The 19,012-nt window shown below is 34.9% G+C and overlaps 1 protein-coding gene across 10 annotated transcripts in view; it reads right to left on the minus strand.

The window, feature by feature from the left end:
* Positions 1 to 289: 289 nt before the first annotated feature.
* NAALADL2 (N-acetylated alpha-linked acidic dipeptidase like 2) overlaps positions 290 to 19,012 on the minus strand; it is a 419,953-nt gene continuing 401,230 nt past the window's right edge. For 9 of the 10 annotated variants that reach the window (XM_082766747.1, XM_082766748.1, XM_082766746.1 and 6 more), the window contains one exon: positions 290 to 8,433. In XM_082766747.1, coding sequence (XP_082622873.1) covers positions 8,235 to 8,433 — 199 coding nt within the window. In that variant the 3' untranslated portion in view covers positions 290 to 8,234. The remainder of the gene's footprint in view (positions 8,434 to 19,012) is intronic. The other variant, XR_014318086.1, reaches the window with a different exon arrangement.

A 19,012-nucleotide genomic window follows, 5' to 3' on the forward strand; every position in this document is an offset into this window, starting at 1 on the left:
TTCATAATTACATGTAGACTTCATTCCTACATGGATCTCTATGCTACTATTTGATAAGGAACACAGGAGCAAAAGATGCTATTAAAATCTGAAAAGAAAACAGTGATTTTTTTTTTTCATATTCCCATTCTCTCAGACAAATCTGTTCAATACCAAGCCTGACTACTTGAAACTGTTAATAGTATGTCAAATGTTTATATATATATATATATATATACACACACACACACACATATATATAAAACTTTATTGTTCAGAAAAAACTCTGTGAAAGAAAATAATGGTCCAATCTCATGGGCAGAGCCACAGAAGATTTTCATACCTAGGCAAAGAGCGTTTGGCTTCAATGACGTTTTTCAGTGATATGGAGTTGTACAGATCTATCAGCAGGAATTCAAAATCAGATACTTGCATAAAATGGTTGATATACAGCTGGCTTTTATTTTCATGGCACATGTTTACATGGCTTAAAGAAAACATATTCTGAATGAATATGTTTCACAAATTAGTCCTTAACATTCCATGAGATATTCTAGTCAAGAGCTGCAGTTTGTATGGAGCTAACGTACCAAACTAATGTTCTAGCCATTATTAAAACATTATGAATGTATCACTTTTATTTTTACTTTTAATCTGGTGAACATGAAAGCAGTTTCAGGAAAAAAAAAAAAAGGCAAACAAACAAAAATACACAAAATGGAAATAAAATTTGGAAATACACATTTGTTTACAATGAAAATATTTCATTACACCTCTCAAGTGCTTCATGAGTAGAGAAAAACCTTCAAGTTATTTATATATAATAAACAAAACATGGATTTCATATTTTCATGAGATAATTACTTAATCATAAACTGAGTGGTCTCTTTCTTCAGATGGAATTCAGGCTGTTCAATAGATTTATTTATTTATTTATTTATTTATTGTAGGAGTCTCAGATCGTATACTTCAAGATTGATCCCAAATATGTACCTCTGAAAATCTTGATTCCCAAAAAACATACAAAGGCACCTACCTGAAAGGCCAATTATCTGAATGTCTGGGCTATCTATCTATCTACCAGCATCTAAAATAAGTATGATTCAAATTTTACCTGTAAGTACATTATTGGATCCCAGTTTCTGAGGTTCTGGCTAGCTGTATTTTTCTTACTTTTCTCCTTCTTCCCAATTTTTATTATTCTTTAATGCACTGGGATCTATGTTACTGAATCAGCAGCTTGAGAGGCATATGTTAGAGCTTACTGGCAGAAACAAATAAAAAAAGAAAGTAAAAACAATAAAAAAAAGCAAATGAATATAATTTCAAATCATTCAGTGCAATGTACATCATACATATCTTCATATTCCAGTTTGATTTCTAGCAAAAATATAACAATGGAAAAAAAATGTCTACTTCACAACCACTTTCACTAATTGTCTATTATTGAATTCCAGTCCACGGTGCCCTCTGTACAAACACTGTCATAGACCGCAAATATCATATTCGTAGCACAGATAAGTGTACTTTTTAATCAAAGTACATAGAATCTCCTTACATTAATAGTCAATGTTACCTTTTCATTACAGTATGTTATAGAAGTACAGTTCATACAACGTAAACTAATTTTGCAAATATGCTGTTGTATTCAGACTCAACTTTCTATAATGCATTATAAAAATCAACCGTTCATTGCACATTTCCACACAATATGATATTTATTGGTTTCCCGGAATCACTGCATCAAGTTTATATTACTGCATGGTTGAAAAAACTAGTTACTTAATATTCAGAATTGACTAGCTATCAGTTGTGGTACCTTGATTTTACTACACGAAAACTTCAATGTAGACAGAACGAAGGAGTCATCATGCAGGCGTCTCACACTCTGTGTCAAAGCTTCACAAAGATAACACAACTTGACAGTTGCTCCCTTGCATACAAAAGGCAGAAATATTTGCATATTCCATCTGATTAGTTAAAATCTGTAAGGTGTTATGTGACATAAAAATAATAGTTCATACTGAGACTAACATGATCACTGATAACAGCATTTGAGCCTTAATCCTCAAAGGTTCAGCGATGCTGACACACAACACATTACCATGCAGCTAGGTATGAACACAATGCTAAAATCTGGCCTTAGGCAGAAGAACATTATTTTCCAGACCTGTACTAAAATCCCAAGAGTATCTGTTCCAAATATCTTCACTCATGCTTTTTTTTTGGCAAATGGTTGAAACACTTGACTGTGAAGCATTCCCTGAATTCATTATACTTTCTCTGGATATAGAATTATATTCATTTTCCATTTGTCTCAGAATACCAAATCATAATGTGTGTGATAAGAGTATGTTGCATACCGACTTGCATAAACTGCAAATGGAAAACAAAGAGAATTTGTATTTATCTTATCTGCTCTAAGTATGAAATATTAAGCATCTCCTTATTTCTCCTCTAGTGGATTCATAGACTACAAGATGTTTCAGCTGTCGAGAACAGAAAATGAGACTACATGAAAAAAACAACAGTGTTCTAGTATACTTCTTCAGAACCTTCAGTACAAAGACTGAAAACACCCAAAGTCTGGGAAGTACTTGCAAAATATTATATTTAACTTTTTAAGGACATGGTTTCAGTAGCAAACCAATGCCTCAGTCAGACTTATCTGTCCTACCTGGGTGTCATTCAGACCAGTATCAGGCCTGCAGTACTAAAAAGCTGACTGGGGCTACAAGGGACACTAACTGAAAACTGTGGAAGCACACTGACAGCTCAGAGGACACCCTGACATTCCACCTGTAGAAAGATTTTGTTGCAGGTGCTAAGAGAACTCAGTGTTACATTGCTGTACTACCAGTTTGCTACAACTGGAACAGTTTCAAATAGGGGAAAATTAGTAGGTCGTTGCAATACTATCATAAAAACATATTTGTCCTCTTAAGTGCCTGAAAGCATCATACTGCATACCTATACCGCTGCATGGCAACGGCAAGCACCCAAGCATATTGTATCATATATATTAACAGCTCCGTAAGTGACCTTCTTTCAAGGACTATGCTTTGAAATACAACCTCTAATTCTACCAAAAAATCCAAGAATGATCAGACAGGAAGACCTTACATTGTCTTAACACATGGTAAGCTTTCCATAAACATTAAAGATAGCACGAATTTAAAAGAAAACTAAAGACCAAGACTTCATTTTCAAAGGCTTGTTAGAAAACAAATCAAAGTAGTTTAAACAAAACCATAATCTTTTTAACCCAATGGATTAGGCAGACGAGTAAGCATATACTGCATTTATGTAGCAAATGTTCCTCACCTACACTCTGATTGCATTTCTTAAATTAAGCCCTTGTATCAGTTCCAATTTGTGAAGCTCATAAGAGAATGTGTGCATTAATCCATGCCAACATTTATAGCAACTCTTCAGTTAATACTAAATTATAATACATCACTTGTACATGCGCATACTGCCTGTGTATACTTAGCATTGACCAAGAGATTCCTGCCCATTTTTTGAAAAAAATGTACTCCTGATTGTAATAATATATATTAGAAGATTAAAGAGAATAGACTAAACATAAATAAACAATATTCTGATATAACATCTTTTGGGAAATTCCACAAACAGTAGCCAAATTCTGCTGACCTTACTCATGTAGTATAGCACCCTGATAAGCAGTTATGGTAAAATCAAAAGAAACAGACTGACTCAGTATGATTGAGGGGACCTAAATCTACACTTGTACACTTGTACGTATTCTCCAGTTATGTTGAGTGTGTAAGAGCAATACTACATACAACCAGGAGCAATGGGATTAAAATTAGGGAAAATAATGTTAGGTCTGATTGCACCATAGTTTTAGAAAATGTACAGTCCAATTCAGATACTCTTAAATCATATGCTACCTATGTGCTTCCTAAATGAGCCTTCATTATTCTTAGGCACTTCCTTGGTTCAAGTGTTCACATTCAAGTACATTTTTGTGCATGTGGCTTGAGTCCTTGCCATCTTTAATCACTGTGATACAGTGGCCAAGTTTTGCTTCTGTTTTCACCTTTCTCAGACTTAATAAAATGCAGGAGAGCGCTAAAGAGAATGAACATCTTCCACGCTAGGCTATGGATAGTGTCTACAATGTGTTGTGTCAAAGGTACCCATTTCTGGGTAACACAAATAACAGTTCACCACAGAAAACTTTTGAGGAACATCTTAACTATTCTCTTGAAAATGCATATGCATATAACTATGCTTATAGTATTTATTAGTTTTAAAGCCAGAAATACAATTACTATAGCATATAGCTGCCCATAAGCTGATTTTTCCTTCCTGCATTTTCTATCTCATCTTTTGTTCTCAGTGAGTCTTGTAATGTATACCAAAAACTTATGGTTGTGAACCAGGCACTGTAACAACCTTAAAAGATAAAGGCATTAGTCTCTACAACTTAAAAATAAACCTCTTGGTGAGCAGTACAAGTTTCTATATACAAACTTTCCAGCATATTCACCCTGGAATTCTGGAGACCTTGGCCAAGAGTTTTCACTGAATGAAATGATGGTTATCCTTTGAATGTATGTAATTAAAACTATTAATAATTTAACAGTTAAAAATATAGGGAGCAATTTGGAGAAACTATATGTATGGAAGAATTTATTTATTTATTTATTCTTAAACTATGGGTGTGACCAAGCACTGGAAGCCACTGTCCAGAGATGCTGTGTAATCTCCATCCTTGAAGATATTTAAAAGTCATCTGGATGTATCCCCTTCCAGGAATACAGCCCAAGGTGATCCTGTTTGAGCAAGGATTAGATGGCCTCCAGAGGTACCTTCTGTGATACCTGAGAAATACTGCCTTTCCCTACCTAATGCTTCAGGAACTTAGGTCATCAGTGATGCCTTCTTTCACACATCTAGACTGAAATACTTTTTAAAAGGTAAGTGAAGCAGTGCAAAATAAATGCTAATTTTCTCATGTAGTTATTATTTACATCAGTGTTTGTGCAGATGTATCATCTCACTGCAAGTAAATTAATATTTCTGCAGTGTTTTGAAGATACAAGACATTTGCATATTTGTGTGTTTGCATATTTGCACATATACTGTATATCAAGAGAGCCTTGTTTTTCTTGGATGATAAAAACAATTCACTGCCTTTTTTAAGGTTAGTACTCAAAATCCAGCTCCCATGTACTTATTATTCATCTGAGTTGATTATACTTTAGCTTCTTTATGTACTCTCTAAAATACGCACTAATAAAATCTTATTAGCTTTTTATTATCAACCATCTCAACATACAAATATTGCAAGCTGCAAGGATTTTCTGGTCACTGAGAGTATGACTCTAGATTACTTAGTAATCAATACATTTGTTATACTGTCTCTGGCAGTTGATGCTTCTGTAAAGGTGACAGATTTTTACTATCAGTCAGGCAATTTGCAAACATATTGCAGCCTTTAAGGGCTCTCTATTCATTTCAACACAATACAGGAATGAATTCAGTCTGGGTAAGCTACTATGATTTACTAATGCCTTCCCTTAGCTGTTGTTCCACAGCTAAAAAATTCTGTTAGAACTAATCCAAGTATTTAGGATCTTAACTTGATATAAATTCTTTGAAGTCAATGGGTAGGATTTAAAAATCAATGGAAGGATGTGGCTCAAAAACGCCTTTTCCAAACCTATAATGGTGCAAGTATTATCACTGGGCACTCACTTATATACATAGGATTTGAACATTTGAAATAAAAACCTAGAGATGTACAAGTGTGAGATGGCATTGAAATCAATGCATTTTTGTCCCTAAAGAGCTCATTTGATTCATCTCTACAACAAGAATATATGATTGTCTCTAGAATTTACAGGTAGCGATATAGTAGCAATACCTTTTGTGGTGGAGTACTTTGAAGTCTGCTGTTTTTAAAGGTGCTATAGAAGGACATTAGTGAGAAAACAAGATAAATGTTTTAGTGAGGAATTACATGGTTGAGAAATCATACATGAGAGATACTCTTCCCAACTGATTTCCCTGATTTTGCATGAGTACGCTTTGGGCTACATTAGGGGAAGGTTTGCTGGACAGGAAATAGTTATTAAATTCACCTGGCAGAATTAAAGGAAGTGTTCATCTCAGGTTTTGGTCTCTTAATGGCACCTAAGCCTATATCATTGAAAACCATAAACGTTGACTCCACTGTGAGTCAGCATGCTAAAGAAAACGTTACTAAACTTACTGTTAGGAGAGTAATTCCTATTAGAAAAGACAATTCACATGTAGTGCGCGTATTACATTCCTAAATACTATCACAAAAGAAACATAAAACTCAAATGTGGATATTCCAACCATTTAAGTATTACTATAATAAAAATTATGGAAACAAGGGGATAGAAAAGCATTGGATTATCAAAAAAAATGTTACTCTTCAGAAGTCAAACTCTCTTTGAAGTATACAGACTTGGTACCAGGATTAGAAAGGGAATAATCATATGCTCTTTCTTAACGGATGCCAGGTAAGATGAGGAGATAATTATGTCTGTCTCAGTTGTTACTGAACATATTCTCACTTCAGTTGTGGCTGTACAATTGCATAGCCCCACTGTCAGAACAGGGATGCTTTTGCGCATGTTATGATAAAAACTTGTAAAGAAATGTAGCAACAACATAGCTGTATGTACCCTGTCCTAGGCCACTGCTAATAGAGGCCCATTTGCCAATGTCTTTGGGAAAACAGAAACACAGATCCAAAAACTCTAATTTCTCGCTATGTGAACATATACATTACAAATTCTAAATTCAAAAGCTATTCCATAAGCTTTCACCCTTTCACCAAACTACGCACTTTGAAATTGAAATTTTCCTGAAGGCATTTCTTTACATTCATAGATACCTGAAATGTTTCTGCAATGTTTCCATGGCAAATTTGGTAACAATACATTTATTGTTTCCATCAAATAAATTACATTTTAATTCTAAGAATCTATATAAAATTATTTTTTAAGCTCTAATCCCAGAAGCATCTGGGATTGTAAAACTCTAAACCCAATTGGGTTTAAAAATTTTAAGTATTCATATTATTAAGACGCAATTCTCAAGTGTGTATATGATCCCCTTAGAGGTTTAGGACACTGAACCTCCTGATCCTTTCATTCAGAGATTACTTCAAGTCAATGCTGTAATGGTGTGATTACAGCCTCTGGACAGGGCTTCCACCAATGCAAACTAGCCCTGCAGTATGCTTCATCAATTTGTCTTCAGAGGTGAACTGCTGGTTCTGTGGTAGGTAGTGAACAAATTGGGCACTACAGCTGGAATGGTCCACCCTGGAATAGTGAGTGGTGTCGCCAAGTGGTGGAATCTCAGAAATGTTTCCAGAACTTCAAGCTCTTATTTTTACATACTTCTCCCTGAAAATTTAGGGAGACTTTGAAGTGGCTTCTTTCAGTAACATATAAGCTTACAAGGCCTGTAGCTTAATTAGACTAGGCAGTTCTTTTACTTAACATAAAGATTCAAAGTTTTTTGCACTTTTAACTACTGACGCAAACATTTCAAATCACTTGTAATCATCACAGAAATTCTCCAATAATTAGTAGAGAAAACAATTTTGTTTCAGACAGAAATATGATAATCAGCATTTATCTGTATTCTCAGAATTGAGGTATTTATTGTTCCACAGGAATAAAGATGTTAGATTGCACTGATAAGGGTGTTTTGAGCATTTCCAGATTAACTTCAGCACTGCATACCCCAGAAAATGCCATATCCTTCAACTAATTCTGAAAGGAGTAAGGAAAATGAGTTTGCTGAGGAAGTTAAGGAACACAAGAGTATATTTAAGTCATATTTTTCTGACAGAGTAGGCATGGAAAGCTCACCTGGATATACATCTGGGGTGTCTCAGAACCAGGTCTTCAGTGTATTGCAGGATGTGCTTGGTACTTCGCAAGATTGAGCTCTTAGTCATAAAAATATATTTTACATATAAAAATACAGCAGATGTCCTTCCAAAAATCATTAAGTGTTAGTCCCTCCCATTGTTTTATACATTCAGAAACAGATATTTGAGATATACTGTGAACAGTGCAAAAGACTGTTTTATATTTATAAAAACACACATTGCAGTACATTTTAGCGCCAACTGAAAGAAAAGTTGAGAAAGGTTTCATCCTCAGAGAAATTCTGGTCCGAGTCGAACTTTTGTTTAGCGAGTTGTAAACAAATGTCTTAGAATGCAGAGAATTCTCTCATTTCTTTCCAGCTAAGGTAGTCTCAAACACATCAAGTCCTGCTTTGAAGTAAACCTGAGCTGAACTGATGCTGTTCAGCACCTCTGACAAGGCTGCTTGAATGGTCTCATTTGACTGATGTAGTTTGTAGTGCTCCAGTGCCTCTAGCAGTACTGAAAACTGGTTTGTCCTTTCATCTAGTCTGTAAAGAATATTTCTAAAAGAGAACAATGGAGAATGGTAAACTTTTTACTCAAAACAATCTTCCAAAATCATCAAGAATCTTTGCAAGTACCAGACACATCTTATAGATGATACATATTATGCACAGTAGAGCTGACCCATGGCAGACTGAAAGACAACTGCATATTTATTGCGGCTTTGTAAACTGGATCTTTCCATTGATCTATGTGTAAATACATTGAAACATTCACAAAAGTCTGTCAAAGAAAATTCAAATTCCTTTTTGGTCTTTGAAAATTTCATCAAAATCATGAACATAAGCTCATCATACCCATTGTGAAGTTTTTTATGTCTCAGCTGGACTCTGTGTATTCCCCTCTAAAGAAAAGTTTGGTTATTATTGTGGACTGTAGGCATGGATTTTTTTTTTTTCCCTGCTATCTGCTCCTGTTATTTATTTCACACTTCAGAGGTGAAATTCTAGCTACTGAAGTCAATGGTAAAACTCTCACTGCCTTCAGTGGCACCTTTATTTCATCAATAATCCTTTGTGGCATCAGAACAAGAGTAACCCATCTTTAATATCATGTACTTGAGGAAGGAAATAAATGGAATGCACAGCTAAAGCCTTATGAAATAAAATCAGTGTTTTTCTATAATAATAACTGCAACAGTTTTTTAATGGCATGTATCAAAATCCATGCAAAGGCAATGTCTGAATCCTTGGACATGTTATCTGTACATGTATGAGGTGCTGAAGGCTCATTATTCAAAGCTAGCTATTGATTTCATTGAGACCTTTTGAAGCAGGCTGTAAATATTATCTAAAAGCAGGTGTAATCATTATCCTAATTAGAAGAGCATGTAAATATCATAAATCTCCACCCAGGGGCTCCTTTGATTATAAACAGAAGTGAGTGAAACTTGAAGCAGGAATGCTACAAGTGATCTTGTGCAACACCTTATCCTTAAACACAATGCAAGAGTTGAGGGCAGTGGGGAAGTTGTTTCACTGAATGAAACCAGCAAGTGAGCAGAACAACTCAGACAATCCATTAGTAACCTAACTGCATGACAGGACAGGCCCAGTGGCAACTCCAATTAGTAATAAAACTGCCAAGTACCTACAAGACAGATGAGCACAAAAGTGTATCTTATTACTACAACAGTCACCTAATTGCTAGTCTGTCAGGGGGAATGGTGATGAAGAAGCACAATAAATAACATCACAGAACATCTACAATCTTCTGCCATGATTTTCAGTTTGAAAAGGTGTTTTGTTTTTTACAAAGATATGAAGTAATTCCTACCCTCATAACACAATTTTTCAGTCTTTAATTTTTTATCTTTCTGTATTGGATATATATCTAAGACTAGCAACAAAACATTAACACCATGCAATATGAATCGTAAGCTTTTTATCCCCTGATAGTGATGCATCTATCCATTTCAAGTGTTCTACAATGCAATACACAATCCTAAATATAAGGGGGCAACAGTTGGTTTCCAACATTGCAGTAGAAAGAGAGCTTACATAGTTTAAGTAGCAGGTCATCACTGACCTCGATCATTTAGCATAAAACAGATTAGGAACACTTACAGGAACAGCACAGCATGGACAGAGGCCTCCATCAAGAGGGCAATAACAAGGAGATGTGGAAAAAACTTCAGCTTGCACTGGAGCAGCCAGAGGAGGACATCTCCCGGCTTCCTCAGTTCTGAGCTGATACTACTTGTCCTTCAGAATGTGATGCAACTTACACTCAAAGTTGACTAAAGTTATATTATGGATTGTCCCTAAAGCTTCTTTGTGATATAGTAAATGAAAACTGTGTATGTTGAGAACCAGAAAAAAATCTTGGTTGGTTGGTTTTTAAGGATAGGCTGTGCTGTGGGAAATACTGTAGGCTTTCAAAGCAGGGATTGATTTTGCTCCCTCTGAAATCAATCAGGGACTCCTGCTGAGATCAGTACGAGGAGAAGCAGGCTTCTGAAGAACTCTCCTCTACTGTACCCACAGTTCACAGAGAGACAGAAGCCTGTTCACAACCCCTCGAAGCCCTTGAACAGCAGGGGCAATACTAGAGATAATCACATTACTTTTCTACTTTCAGGAGGTATGCGACAGTCCTATCTGGTAGCTGGTGTCTGGGAGAGTTTGAGCAAGGGTTCTTCTCCAAATGCCTACAACACTGGCAATATGATCTATATTAGGATTCCTCTGTTTCTTTACTGGTGGGTAATGTCAACAAATAAGAATGTAATAGGCCAATAACCCACCAGCAGAACAACACTAATTTAGACTGCTAGGAATCATTCTAAAGAGAGGATGATCTGAAGACAGGAACAAAGTGATGCGGTGATGCGAATAGAAACTGATCTTTTCCTATCCCATCTTCCAAAGTGCTGTAAATAAGGCACAAAGGAAAAAAAAAAAAAAAAAAAAAAAAAAGGTCTATCTCAAGAGTAAAGGATGATAGAAGAGTTTAATTCTACTGCTGTGATTCCAATGGCAATGGCAGGTGATCTACTGTAAAAGATAAATATTCCCTGCCCACCCCACCTGACTACAGTACAAATCGGTGTCTAATATTAGAGAAAAACTGAGCAGTTTGATGTATAAAAGAGATGAGCATTTAGCTATCATAATTTAACAGAATGTCTTAACTTTTGCAATAGTAATACGATTTAGGCATAGCTGATTGCATTGTATGACAGAACCTATTTTTTATTTTAATGTATGCAAATACTTTAAAATAATAATACCATTATGCAGTACCTGTTTTTTTTTCAGATTTTCTGCTAGGGATTCTTACTAGGATCTTTTATTTTCAAATTACTTATCTTTGCTTGGCATGCCATAACACCCTTTTTGTTGCGTAAAATGATTTCTCTATGCATGTTCATGAGAATCAATTTATACAATTTTACTTATCTCAGTGCAAGCTTCATCAAATAATAAAGAAATAAATAAATAAAAACACAAAGCTAGTCCAGTTTATTACTTCTATGCCTTTACAAGTCAAAAAAGTGTTTTCATTAAAAACTACACATGGACTGAAAAATAAAAAACAGCCATTGCTTTGGCACAAGATATTGCCATGTGACCATGATGTGCATAATGATCCTAAGACTCTTTAATTTATACTGTGAAATTCAATGACTTAAAAAATTCCTTAATACTTAAGACTTAAACAATTCCTTAATACAAATTGTTTTGTACACCTCTAAAACAATGATTCCAGCTTCTGGCCTAACTGCTTAAGTATCTACCTTTGTCTTTAACTATTTTGATCCTACAAATATAATGCATGCAGTCAACTTGACCCATACAAAATGAGAAAACAGTGATGTGTAGTATAGTACTAATCCCACTAATGAAATTGCAACACAAATCACTCATCTTAATGGTCTTGTTTCAATGACACATCACAGTGACCTGGAAAGCATAACACTGAACTAGAAAACCTAGCAAATAAATTCAGGCACTACTGCTGAAAGAGTCTCCACACAAAAGAATGAACCTCAATAAACTAAAGCAAAGGAACTTATGAAATATAAGGCAAAGAAACTTATGAAATAGATTCTAATAGGACCTCATTTATAACTTTTATGAGCCCTTTGCCTGCCGAGGAACATAAACATTAATTATTTATCAAACTAATGCCAACTACAGTTAAATGTTACAGTTATAGTATCAGAAATAGGGATGTGATGCCACCCTCACTAAACCAAAACGCATTTGAAAAATTCTTGAATGAGAAAACTAAATAATAGTTTAACTAAAACTAAATAATAGTAAATTAAATAATACAGTGACTAACACAACTCAAAATATTTTGAAGATTACATTAGAATTACAGACCAGTACAGACAAAACTAGTTTCTACATTATTCTTGCCATGAAAAAGGATGTTTTAGCTTACAAGAAAAGTTTACATGTAGGTGATGTACAAGATATAAGCAGAATTATTCAGGTACTTACACATAGCCTACTATCTAAGAGATACAGTATGAAATTTTGGAAAGAAAAGTAATTATTAAATCATTAGGACATAGCAGCCTGTATATGGTCCCATAAGAAATGAGTTCAGGTTGTCTCAATGGAATCACATTAAAATCATTTACAGATAAATGCTATGGGCACCCTCTATTCCATTTATAACACCATATGCTGTGACTACAGCTGCTTCAGCATCCTCACACATTGAATTTTATAAATCCCTGAATTATTTTTCTCATATTCTCCAGGAAAAAAAAAAAAAAAAAAAGTACCAAAACAGAGATTTTCAGCATTTCCATTTCTCATGGTAACATTCAGTTTTGAATGGACTTTTCTAAGCTCTAGGAGTTTGTTTTCACTCAAGCTTGTAAAACACAAACTATTATTAACCAGATAAATAAATAAATGCATTCTAATACTATTTACGTGTTGGGACCTCCAGTTCCACAGTGTTTATTTATAGCAGGACATAAAATATTACAAACTCTCCTTCTCCGGAAACTGCATGAGCCAATTTATCTTGTTTACACTAGTTTGTACCTCACAAAATTTTATGGTGAAGTTATAAGAAAACTTCCCTTCTTTTTCTAGGTTCCTGGTCCTTTGGATCTCCAACAGTGTTTCTCCTTTCTCCTCTTCTTATTTTTTAAACTTTATTGACATGCACATATACTTGGTTACCTATTTTATTTCACGGCATTGTTATGACAGAAGTGGATTATTATAAGATTATAGCTGCTAGCCACATAAGACTCTCTTTTATCAGGACAAAATGTATGCAGCAGTGAACTGTTATTACATGTCACTATGGATGATCCAGAGGAAAAGCTTTTTTCTGCACTGCTCATTTCTTGCTGGATCAAACAGTGAAAGTCGCTAGCTCTGGGACCACATGAACAACAGCATGCACGTGGCCAGGGAAGACAGGATATGGCAGCCAACCTTTTAGGGCAACTTAGCTGTAAATGCCAGTCTATTCCTTCATTGACCTCAGTCCCCACAAATTCAGCCTGTCATATTTAAGGATCCCTTATTTGTAATGCATTGTTCCTAACTTTTGCTTCCTACGCAGCCTTTTAAGGGCCATCAGTTGCCTTTGTTTAGTGCTCTCATTTATAGGACTGAAAAATATTTTACCAGTATGTACTACAGAAAGTGACATATTGAAATCATGTAATCACAAAGCTGAATATCTGCCAGATGGATATGTATCAGCAGTTGATAAACTACAGATAATCCAGGCATCAAACCTAACTCAAGACTAACCAAAGGGAAGGCATTTCAAAGGCACAGCTGCGTTACGGTAGCAAACTAGATACACTGCATCCCTACCAGACAAAACTTTACCTTGCATAAGAGACCAGAGTTGAGACACCTTTAGTTGAGTTGGTTAAGGCAAAGGGGGTTCTGGTCAGTCTGTGTTTAATAAAAACCTGTTGGGACATGGGATGACAAGGAGATAATTATTCGAGATCTGTATCCATTTCCAAGAGGCCAATTTAGAATAGGCCGTGTTAAAAAAATAAATCCTGATTTTGGCAGATCTTTGAAGTGTCTTGAGGCTTCATTTGGCTTGATTGCTTGCCAAATAAGCAAAGGAAAAAAGGAAGCCAAACTGCAATAATAGCTGGTTGCAAGACACATTATCTTTTATTTCCCTACAGTTATCTTTGATTACAGTACTTTTTTAAAGGTAATAAATGCATTGTCATAAAACATTAATCTCTTATAGCTAAAGCTTAACCCAACCTAGTTTAAGTTTCAGCCTGGTGCACCCTGCTAAACCCCCACCCTAAATGTAACCTTACCTATAGACTACAGACATTCCCACCTTTACAGACTCATCTGGTAGATCCAATTTGCATGTATTAGCATTCAGAATTCTAGAGAAAAAGGTCTATTAAAAAATCAAGCTGTGTAAAGGTTGCTTTAGGAATTTTTTATGACCAAACCTCAACATTCACAGAAAACATTCACTTTCACTTGTGTTCTGATGCATTAAAGAAAATGATTTTTTGTTGTTGTTTTTGATAGTTGAGTAATTATTGTCAACAGAAATGACTGACATAAAATAGAGCTAACAGTGCTAGTCTTGATTTTCTGATAATAGGACAGTGCTCTGTGATGGCTTAGAAAAGATTTCGAATGGGAGACTGTATCTATGACAACCTGTAGCTAAACTTTTCCACTTTTATCATATAAACAGTAATTACTTAATTTCTTCTTTTTTTAACTATATTTTTTTTTGTGGCTCATGATAGCATAACAGCTTCTAGTATTTTCTAGTAGCTGATACAAAATAAGTATGAGGAAGTGGAAGCTGGATGCACGTTGCTAATCAGAAGAGGACTGAGTGTTCTGGAACAGACGCAAATGAGAATAATGGAGCTAAGAAGTCTGACTAGTTTAAGTGAAATGGCATCTTCAGCAATACACCTGCTTGCAAGGGCTGAACATCAACCATGCCTTTCCCTCACAGTTTCACTGTTGAAAATCTGCTCAGTTTAGGAAACTTATTTCTTTCCTACTTCAGAGTAGATAAGATGAATAAGTAAGAAGAACCAATTCTACAAATTTAACAGTACAGAATGACTTCACAGAACAGAAGTGAGAAGAAAGAGAAACATTAGGATGCAATTTGTCTTTAGAAGTTCCAAGTGATTATTTATCACGGTTAAAGAGCAGTCCTCTAATTAATTAGGCATGATCTTCTCTAGGGTTTTACAGAAACTAATTAAGCAAGTTTATCTAGAAATTCCTGAAAAAGTCACAAAACTACTAGATTCTTTTCCACAGAGCTTTCAAACTCTATATGCAACTGATGAGAGAATATATACTCCATCTACACATAAAATATTCCCTGAAAATCCTTCAATATTTTTTCTCTAAATTTTCAGAACAAGGACTTGCAAGGACCTAAGAGCGATGTATGCATTGAACCATATTAACTGTACTTTTAAATTGTTATTTGCTGGCAAGAACTACTAGGAAAAATACTTTGGTAATTTCAAATAATGTAGCTGCTGGTAACAAATGTAAGCACGTTGTTCTTTGATTTAAGATGCACTTGTTTTTCAAATGAAAGAAACATATGCTGGATAATTTGGAGGAAACTATTTTTCTGTTAAGGATGTCTCATCTGAAATAGTCAAATTCCAAGCAGATGTGCTACTATTTCAAAGGACTTGAGGGAAGTGAATTAATAAAATTATTCCCAAATGGCTCACAGCTGATGTTCTAAAGGCTTCATAGTGATTTTTATTTAGAAATTGTGTAAAACATCTGATTCTTAAGAAGGAATGCCATTTACAAACAAAGCATCAAAAGGCAGCGTCCAGTGTTTGATTTATTAAACTGGTTTGACCTCAATTTCCAGCTCTCATCCCAATTAACTTTATCATCTTAAGTAACTCTATACCACGTGGCATGTGAAACTGCTATCAAAACCAGAAGGGTCATTATCATAAGAGTTAATTATGGATTAAAAATTAATTATATCATAATATGTATGTTAAATAAATGTCTGAGGTTTTATTTTATTACATTCTACAGCATACATACACACAATATTTGCACTTTTAAATCACAAAGGTAAGTTTCCTATTAATGATCTCACCTAAGCCCTAATGATCTAAGCCCTGTGGCCTAGGTAATACATTCTGGGAGGGAGGATGACATATTAACTATTTCCCCTATTAATTCTGCTTATTTTTGTACTAGATTTGAGAAATGTTCCTGGCTAATATTTAACACTATGTGGTTCTTACCTGTCATGGCCATAAATGTGAGACCATATAGTTCTTGGATCTGAAAAATGTTATTGACCGTACTGTTTATAAGAACAATGAAATAATGTATGAAATATTAAGTTTCTGTCAAATGTAATAAACTCTAAATCTAATTCTTTATATAACTTTAAGATATCATAGCCTATTTACTCTGTAACCCAATATTCTTGGTCTATTTAACAATATAAGCACAGATCTGAGCACGATCTGCCAACAATGGAAATTGAATGGAAACTGTAATGTAATCAAAAGAGTTGCTAGGATTTGGTGTGATAGCTCTGCCCTGACCTCACTGAATAGCCTTCTGTGAGAGGATTTTTACAGGTAGCCGAACAACCACTGTGAAATGGGCTAAAAATCTAGTAAGGCCATAAATATTAGCAAATGTCATTATATTAAAAAAAAAACAACAACAAAAAGACTCTTTGCAAGGTCAAGACCATGCACATTTGTGGGAAGCATGAGGAGCTGTACGTCCTGGATCAAGTCTCATCTTCAGGGCCTCTAATGCATATTAAATTATAGTATACATATTAATATTCACTGTATCAAAAACATAACAGGTCTGATGCATACTGCAGTTCTAGAAATGTAAAAATTGATCAAATTAAAAGAATGGAAGAAAATTCACAAGAAGTACGTATGGGAAAAATAAACGAAGGTATGTACACCCGGGTTTGCCATTCATACCAGGGAAATGAGAAAGCTGGTTTCCAGGCATGACATAATCCTTAATTATAGCAGTTTTCTGCTTTTGCATGTGTCATGAAAAGATTTTCATGCTCGCTTTAAGTCGGCTTTAAAGTTAACCATAATTACATCTCTGCAGATGTCTAATTCAATATTACTTAATGCAGCAAATGGTCTTAAAATAGTAAAAGTATACAAGACTACAAATACAGTCATTACATCATGGTCAATATACATAATTGCGATTCTAATGGAGAAACGATTTGAATTGTCGCTCAGATCAGGTGTTTTGAGTATGAGTTAAACTCATTCCCTGATGCATAATATGGTTGTCATCAGTTTTTTAAAAATCTGATCAAGGCACATGACTTTTATTTAGAGAAGCACAGAAACAGAGCACCTCATCCTCTCAGTCAGTGTCTGCTACTGCAGACTAGAAAAAAATCATCTTCCATATTTGCATTAACCTAAGATTTACCAAGGACTGTACAGGATGTGAGGTGTTCTGACAGTACATAGCTGCCACTACTCACCTCTCTCTTGAAATTTCTTTTTGCCTTCCAACGTTCTTAACATAAAACTGTTCCAGGAATATTGCCTGTGACTTTTTTTTCCCCCCATTAGTAGATCCAAAAATGAACTACACAGAAGCTTAGAGATGCTGTGTGTCATTTTTTCTATCTTGAATATTTGAGCTCATCATCTCTAACTTATCCTGACAAAAATTGTAATTAGACTGCACTAGTACTGAGAGTTTGAAGGAAGAAGGCAGAAGAAAGAAAGAATTTTTAGGCATGAAATACATTTTGACAAATGCCTGTCGGAGAGAAGGGAGCCGAACAAGGACTGCAGTGGTCAGAAAATGCAAACGTGGGTGGGAGGAAATGAAAGGATAAGTAGAAAACAAGTGATGGAAAAAATCAGTACAAAAAGATGAAGAAAAGTAAGCTATGGTACAAGTTTCTGTAAGACTGGAAGTGAGGCTTAGGAACTTATATTTCATAAGGCAAGAAATGGACAGAAAAAGGGCAGAAGTTGTTAATAACATGGCAGATATACATGTATAATAAGGAATACAGGATGTAAAGCCACAACAAAGAAGACATGGACAATAAGAAGGATTAAAAGGGAAGGACAAAAATAAGTACATTGTACAAAATAAGACGCAGCAGGACTGAGTTTGGAGATGTACAGAAAAGGAGACAAAGTTTTCCTGGAGGGTTGAGCATGAAAAGGAAAGAAACTCATCAGTACTGACAGAACCATGAAACACCACTGAAAAATTAGAAAGTGAAACGAGTAATACCACTTATCACAACTCCATTTATAAGATGTGGAACAATTATAGAAGAAAAAGAGATGTAAATTTTCAAACATAGAATATATTAGGGTGAAAAGTCAGATGTAAAATCCCTGCTGTGCAGTAAAAAGAAAATTAATTCATTTGACTGAATGGCAAAATTTGAGATACACTATTAAAACCAGTACACAAATCTATCCCTCTCTCACAACATCATTCCAGTATTGTATTTAAATTTTTTTCATGACAGATAATATAACAATACAGAATGTGATCAACTACTGCCAGCGCAACATGAATTGTTGCAGGATTTCCAATCCTGAGGATTATCTGCACCATATCAAATCACCCTCTGTTCCACATAATACAATGCAGGAAAAAAAATAAAAATCCTTGGTTCAGGTCAGTCAAAAATGTCTCAAACTGTCTCAACCATTACAGCAAAGTATACAAGAATATTTTCTATTTGAGGCCACAAATGGAGAGTTCAAAGTGAAAAAGCAAATCTGCAGAGTCTGCACGATAAGAGAGAATCACTGCCTGCTGTAGAAACACTAGACTAGTATTTTTTTCAAATGACATTGCACTACATGTTTACCTATGTCATTGTTTAAGATTAGCAGGATACTTGCATCTTTAATGCTTGTCCTATGTAAAGCCAATGAGCAGCTTGTTTACACACAGAGATTTAATAAGGACTTAAATTTTCCTACTTAAATGTATCTCTAGAAATTTAAGTCTGAGGGTATGTGAATTTTGACACCTGAGAATCTGCTGCAGTTTATCAGCAAAACAGAAATAAATCCAGTAGACTCTGTACATATGTAAGGAA

Source organism: Aythya marila (genome assembly GCF_965140915.1).
Source record: "Aythya marila genome assembly, chromosome: 9".
In the NCBI taxonomy this organism is placed as follows: domain Eukaryota; kingdom Metazoa; phylum Chordata; class Aves; order Anseriformes; family Anatidae; genus Aythya; species Aythya marila.